This window comes from Equus przewalskii, chromosome 3 (genome assembly GCF_037783145.1).
Source record: "Equus przewalskii isolate Varuska chromosome 3, EquPr2, whole genome shotgun sequence".
Taxonomy (NCBI): Eukaryota; Metazoa; Chordata; class Mammalia; order Perissodactyla; family Equidae; genus Equus; species Equus przewalskii.
In genome coordinates, this window is record NC_091833.1 from 23,467,846 (window position 1) to 23,475,664 (window position 7,819).

Consider the following 7,819-nt stretch of genomic DNA (forward strand, 5'->3'; position numbering starts at 1 on the left):
GATGGACTCAGACTAGTAATTAAATTAACTTTGTCTAATAATGCTGGTTTGTCTCCCTGAGAAATCTACAATACTCCAAAGGATAGGAGCTGTTGCTATACAATTGTTCTTTTTTATGAGGAAGATTTAGCCTTGAGCTAACTACTGCCAATCCTCCTCTTTTTGCTGAGGAAGACTGGCCCTGAGCTAACATCCGTGCCCATCTTCCTCTACTTTATACATGGGACGCCTACCACAGCATGGCGTGCCAAGCGGTGCCATGTCCGCACCCCGGATCTGAACTGGCGAACCCCGGGCCACCGAGAAGCAGAACGTGTGATATACAATTGTTCCTGGCAGTTAAGAAAAGAGGATTCTTGGGGGCCTGCCCCCAAGGCCAAGTAGTTACGTTCGCACGCTCAGCTTTGGCAGCCCAGGGTTTCGCTGGTTTGGATCCTGGGTGCAGACATGGCACCACTCATCAGGCCATGCTGAGGCAGGTTCCACACAGCACAACCAGAGGGACCTACAACTAGAATATACAACTATGTACTGGGGGGCTTTGGGGAGAAGAAGAAGGAAAAAAAAAGAATGTTGGCAACAAATGTTAGCTCAGTTACCAATCTTTAAGAGGATTCTAGTTCCAGGTGACTCTTCTCATTTTGTGTCCATTTATGAACCCCTGGCATTCTCAATAGTCACACACTAATTTCACCAACTGCAACCCTCCAGGGTAGACTTGAAAGAGTACGGTCTTTGAAATCAAAGAGAACCTGCTGACTACCAGCTCACTTAGGATATAACACTGGACAAATTGCTTCATCTCTCCAAGCCTATTTCTCAACTGAGATAATAAGATAACACTACCTCAGGGGCTGGTCCCGTGGCCGAGTGGTTAAGTTCATGCACTCCACTTAGGCGGCCCAGGGTTTCACTGGTTCGGATCCTGGGCGCAGACATAGCACCACTCATTGGGCCATATTGAGGTGGCATCCCACATGCCACAACTAGAAGGACCCACAACTAAAACTACACAACTACGTACTGGGGGGATTTGGGGAGAAAAAGCAAAAAGAAAAAAGATACTACCTCTTAAGACTATCAAGAATATTAAATAATATAGATAGTGTGGTACACTATCTTAGGATACTGTTAAGTGAAAGGTTAAGAAAAATGTTCACTTTATGAGTTTGAAAGTGGGTTTAGGGGCCAGCCCAGCGGCTGAGTGGTTGAGTATGCGTGCTCTGCTTTGGTGGCCCAGGGTTTCACCAGTTTGAATCCTGGGTGCGGACATGGCACGCTGAGGCAGTGTCCCACATGCCACAACTAGAAGGACCCACAACTGAAAAAAATATATATACAACTATGTACCGGGGGGCTTTGGGGAGAAAAAGGAAAAATTTAAAAATCTGAAAAAAAAAGAAAGTGGGTTTACACTGTGTAATGCTGAAATATTAATTCCTGTTCAATACATAAAATAGTACCACTTACGTAAACATTTAAAAAATATTCACTCTGTGCATAGCTTAAAGATAATGGTCCACAAATTTATAATCTAAAGCTGATATATCAAGAGAATCTAAACTGATAATCTAAACTGATATATCAAGAGATAGTATCATGAAATTTAGAAAAACTACTTCATGATACTTTTAAGTACTAAAAAATAACACTTAGGGTGGCCGGCCCGGTGGCGCAGCAGAAGTTCGCACGTTCTGCTTCAGTGGCCCGGGGTTCGCCAGCTCGCATCCTGGGTGCAGACATGGCACTATTTGGCAAGCCATGCTGTGGTAGGCATCCCACATATAAAGTAGAGGAAGATGGGCATGAATGTTAGCTTAGGGCCAGTCTTCCTCAGCAAAAAGAGGAGGATTGGCAGCAGTTAGCTCAGGGCTGATCTTCCTCCAAAAATAAATAAATAAATAAATAAATAAATAAATAACACTTAGGTTCCAGATTTTTCTTTTTTTTAGTGTTTATCAGAGACACATACTGAAGTACTTATAAGTGAAATGACATAGTGTCTGGGATTTGCTTTAAAATATACCAGTCTCCCAACTACTGTGCCAAAAAAAAAGGCGGGGATAGTTGAAGCTGGGTGATGCATACATGTGGAGTCATCATACTATTCTTTCTACTTCCGTGTATGTTTGAAATTTTCCATATGAGAAAGGTTTTGTTTTTAATCTAACGAAAACAAGAAAAACTATGCACACCACCAAAAACGTTCTCCTAAGGAACCAAGGTCTCCATCCGAAACTCCTAAACACAAGATACAACTGGTCATTTCAGCCAAAAATATATGAAGTATTTTAAAATTACTCTCAACATAAAGCTTCTCTTGTCTCTTTATCAAATATTAGCTAGAAGAGCAGCATCTTCTCCTTCTTTGCTATTACTATTCCTCCACCTGGTAGAACAGGCCAGGCTGTATTTTTCCTTTTTCCCCTTATACTTTCTAGTTATATTTTTTTATAACTACAACTACTACTAGTTATATATATATACATATAACCGGGACTGCTTTCCCACCATTACTGTTATTACACCTACTATTTAATAGTGGGCCCATTGGGTATACTTGACCTTTTAAAAACCATGACTCATCCGAGAGGGTTAAAAAAAAAAAAAGAAGAGCACATACTTTCAAAATAACAGCCACAATGACTGAGGAAAAGCTGTGAACTAATCTGCAGTCTTTATAGAGGTTTATTATAATTTACGAACAGATTTTTAATTTGTTGGTATAGGATGCATTAGACAATCCGTTGAAATTATTTAAAGGTAACCATAAATACTTTCAAATAAATTTTTTAAGTGAATTACTACATAACTTTGAATACTACACTAGAGAGAACCTTAAAATATTTGAACTTCAGACTTAATCTAACTCTAAATACTCCCATGTTGTTTCAAAATAAAAATGTAGTTTACTATACTGCCACTTAAATACTTACATGCTTTGCCTTTTCATAATTCTAATAGCAAGTACACAGAGAACAATCTTCCCCAAATTTGCATCCAAAGGGATAAAGGAGCACATGTCTACTTCCCTACCAAACAGTTCCACTTACCAAAAAGCAAATACAGAACATATTCCATAATTTCACTTCAAATGTGCCTACCTTTTTTATTTCTTTAATTAACTTATGCTCTTTCACATACATAAATCAGATTTAACTAATTCTCAAACTAAGTGGAATAAAATTTGCTTTTGTTATCTTTAAAGAAGAAAAAAGTAGTTTAAAAATAGCTCCAGGGGGCCAGCCTGTGGCTGAGTGGTTAAGATCACACGCTCTGCTTTGGTGGCCCAGGGTTTCACCGGTTGGGGTCCTGGGTGCAGACATGGCACTGCTCATCAAGCCATGCTGAGTCGGCATCCTACATGCCACAACTAGAAGGATCCACAACTAAAAAATACACAACTATGACCAGGGGGATTTGTGAGAGAAAGGAAAAATAAAATCTTAGGGAAAAAAATAGCTCCACCTCCTGAAGAATATACACAGTTGTTAATGGTACTCTCCTTTCAATTTTTATGTATATAAAATTGGAGGAAAATCAATTAAATTTGGAAATCCCTGCTCCCCAAAACACCTCCACATCCAATTTACACAACACCTTTTCCCTCTCTGGAGCATAAATACAACTGCATTTGTTTACTCATCCTCAATCAGTTGACAACATTTACTGAGTCTCAGCACTGAAATAGGTACTCTGGAAAGTTACAAAGGAATATAAGACCTAGAAACTACTCTCAAAGAGTTTATATATCATCCCCATAAGGGAAGAAAACTGTAGGTACTAAAACAATATCCTTCCTGAGCATCTTCCTGTCAATCGAAGGTGGAGCAGGGACTACATTTTCAGGCCAGGTTCTTTGCTCTAAGTAATCCAAGAAAGATAGTAACTACTAAATTAAACAGACTCCAAAAGTGGTCAAATCTAAGTTATTTATGGATTATATATGCTGCTACACACTGCCACATGCATGACAATGGAAGACCACTCTTGTAAGTGGAGGTTTCCAAATATCTCTAACGCACACAAAGGAAGAGATACGTACTCCTCAGATGGGCCACTTTGCCTAATGATGTCCTATTTCTGTCACAAACTACTAACAAAGAGGTCAACAATATTAGGATTCTAGTTTGAGGAAACAACATGAATTATATATCCCCAAAGACCAAATAGGAAATTCCAAAAAGCTTGACAGAGTTAAGAATCTCAGTCTATCCACTAGAGAAGTAGCTGAAGAATAAAGAAAAAGATACTATCTTTCTAGTCTTCAAGTTGTCCATGAGAAATCATCTGAGGCTCCACATTTCTGATGGCTCTGGAAACTTCCGTCTGTCTCCTGATTATATATGTCTTTTCCTCTAGGGAATTACTCTGTATAGAATACTAGAGCAAATATCACAGTGGCGGGGGGGGGGGGGGGGGGGATACTGCCAAGACTAGCAATTTTCTACAAACTAGTGGTCTTCCCATGACCATGAACACCTTAGATAATTCTGATGACAAAAGTGTATCAAGCGGCAGTTTCATTCTACTTGTCAACCTTTGGGCCTAATTCTCCATACTTAATTGTTTAAAAAAAAGTATCCCTACCAGATTTGCTCCAAATCTTACAGAACTGTCCAATACGCACTTATGTCTGCTGCATTAAATCTAGAGGAGATATGTCATTTAACTGAAACACATCAAACAACATCAAATCCAGATTTCATTAAGAAGTACTGTTAAAATCATTCATACATCAGAAAAGCAAGACCCCACAACCCAATCACAAATGTTGTATATGTATTACAGCTTCAGATGCCGCCCCAACTTTCCAAGCTTTGGAACTCTAAATCACTTGAAGTAATAGCTTAAACTTGAGATTCACTACAAATTGACCAAAAGAAGTAGAAGAAAAAAAGAAAAGCATACATTATTTTCAGCACCCGGTAGATAACAGAAATTTGCGAATTACAAAAGAATACGGTAAAGACAGTAAATTTGGCTGCTGATTACAATACACACAGAATACAGACGCCGAGTTACCTAAATAAACATTACCTACTGCCAATAAAGAGCGGATCATTCTTTAACAGCTCAAGTACGCCAACATTTTTCATGTTTAAAAGGGTTGCTACAAATTATCCAAGTCGAAACGGATGGCCAAATCCTAAGCAGGTTTTCGCCAAGGAGCCACTGTGCTTAGAGAGCATCACACAAAAGACCTGAGCAAACATAAACACGCTCTGGGCCTTCGCCGATCGCGGCCAGGAGCCGGGGTCTCGGTTCCAGACCCCCGCCCCAGGGAGGGAAAGAGGGGTGAGGGTGGGGTCCTCTTCTCAGAACGCGCCGGGAAGCGACGGGCAGGGAGGGAAGGTGGGAGTGCAGCAGAGGAAGCAGGAGAAGCGGCAGACCAGCGTCAGCAGCTTCCAAGGCCGGCGACACCCTCGGGCCCGCACCAGGCCTGGCCCTCCCGGCCCGTCCTGTCTCCTCACCTCCCTCACGTCCTGCAGGCACTCGAGCACCGCCAGGTTGTTGCTCCAGGTGTGCTTGGGACACACACGGGTCACATCCTCCCTGCAGGACTCTTCCTCTGCCAGCTTCCAGCCCCCGCCAGCCCCGCCGGGCCCCGCTCCGCCCCGCCGGGCCAGAGGCCCTCCCGCCGGGAAAGGCGGCTGCGGTGGCTGAGGCGGTTGCTGCTGCTGCTGCTGCTGCTGCTGCTGCTGCTGCTGGAGCTGAGATGCCTGAGGCTGTTGCTGCCCCGCTGCCCCGCCGCCTCCAGGCTGCCCTACGAAGGACACAAGGTTGGCCCCGGGGCCCTGGACCTGGCTGTGGCCGCCCTGGCCTGGGTGTTTCTGGGCCCCGGCCGCGGCGAGCAGCAGCAGCTGCAGCGCCGCCGACAAGCGGAACATCCTCCGTACACGTCCACACGCCGCCATCTTGGGTCCGCGGCGAGCTCAACGCGCCCGGCGGCGCCGCGTATTTAAATGAGGGGGCGGGGCCGCGGGGCGGGGCCCGGCTGGCCCACCCGAGTAAGTCCCGGCCGGCGCCGAGCCGGGGGCTGGGAGCAGAGTCTGGGAGAAGGCCGTGCTGGGAACGGCCCACGCCCTGGGGCTCGGCGGGCGGGAGAGCGGCGCTCTTTGCCTGCGGAGTCGGTGGCGCTCCTTAAAGAGCCTGGGTAGGGTGGCTTTGCCTAATTCCCTTGGTTGTCGTCACGGAAAAATAAAAAGGAATTGGGATTGCCACAACCAAGATGGCCGGTAGTGTCGCCCGTTCAATGACTTGAAAAAAAACTTTATGTGTCTAGAGGTGAACTTTACACGATCAGGTGTATTCCGGAATCTAAGAGCCTCTTTTGCATCTCTCCTTGCTTCCTGCTAGCCGCCTCAGAAGTCTTTCCTACCTGGAGAAGACGGCAGCGTTGAATCAGGGTTAGGAGCACAGGTTCCTATCCACGGGATGAAAAAAAAGATCCGTTATAATCCTTGCTTTTCCGCAAACTAGGCAAGTCCTGTAACTTCTCTGAAGCTCATTCTTCTTGTCTGAGAAAGAAGAGAAGGAGTTCTAATGTAAAGTATAATTGTGAAGATTAGAAATAATAATAAGGAAAGTGCCTGGCCCATGATATAGAACTCAAAAGTTATAGCTAATATTATAAATACACTGTGAAGCCCTTTCTGCATGAGTCTTGATAGTAAGCGAGAACTTAAACTCGTGTTTAAAGGAGAAGAAAATAACAAACGTCTTTGAGGCCTCAGGTTAGGTCCGTGCCTGAGTAATTGTTTTTGCTGATCTGCAGCAGCACTGCAGGCAGAGATTGGTGGTTGCACTTCACCCCAGTGTCTCTTCCCTCTCCTTAGAAGAGATAAGTTCCCAAGGCATCTTCACATCCATTGTGTGATTTCATCAGTCACCAGTGTGTGTCATCGTCAGGCCTGGGTTGGGTTCTAATTCAACTGAGGAATGGCATGGAGATGGTAACAATTCTGCCCAGGATGAACTCTGCTAGCCTGGGTACCAGAATCCCTTGGGATTCCCTCTGCCCTGGTGCACATTTATCCCACTCTGCCAATACAGTGTGTTGGGGAATGAGGGCAGCTTGAGGCATGTGATCCCCACTGGTTGTCTGTATTCAAAAATACAGCATCTGCTGTCCTGACCCACAAAGGGGCAGTGAAGAGCAGATCAGATATAACTAGAGCCTGAGAAGTGGGGTGGGGGCTCAGGTACCCCTGAGAATGAGAATATTCTTGGGGTACAAACTTCCCACTGTGGCTGACTGCAGGCCTCTATCTCTGGGAATGAGGGCATGTTGGCATCTCCATCAAGACTCATCCCTGCTACTGCCATAAAATGGTCCTGAGGCCGCTGCCAACCTTGAGCATGAGCTAAGGCAGCCCAGGGTAGGCCAGATAAATATACATGTTCATTAACAGGTACATGGCATAGGTATGTCGGGCAGGCAGGCTGAAGACATCACCAGATGTTCTTGAAAAGTCACAAGGGGCCATTAATTTTCAATGATGGTCTACATGTGCTCAGACAACAAGTGGGAGATTATTTTAAGCCAGTTTAAGGCTAGAAATTGATAATCTGCTAAGAGAAGCCAGAAGTTGCCTGCCTCTCAGCCTACACTGAGAAAACCCTATACCCAGACACAGATTGCCTCCAGAGATAGGGAAGAGTATATGTGCTTATCTTGAAATCACAGTGACCAAGAAGCAAGTAACCAAGAGAAATCTGGGAATCCAGCCAGCTTGGGCTGTGTCAGGCAAGTCTAGACTTTACAGAAGGCACAAACCCCTAAGCCAGTGGGAAGAGGGTTGACCTAACCTGGGTC

At 44.6% G+C, this 7,819-nt stretch overlaps 1 protein-coding gene across 1 annotated transcript in view; it reads right to left on the minus strand.

Moving 5' to 3' along the window:
* The window catches only part of GLG1 (golgi glycoprotein 1), a 155,560-nt gene extending 149,598 nt beyond the window's left edge, over positions 1 to 5,962 (minus strand). The window contains exon 1 of the mRNA XM_008534104.2: positions 5,475 to 5,962. Coding sequence (XP_008532326.2) covers positions 5,475 to 5,918 — 444 coding nt within the window. The 5' untranslated portion in view covers positions 5,919 to 5,962. The remainder of the gene's footprint in view (positions 1 to 5,474) is intronic.
* Positions 5,963 to 7,819: the final 1,857 nt, after the last annotated feature.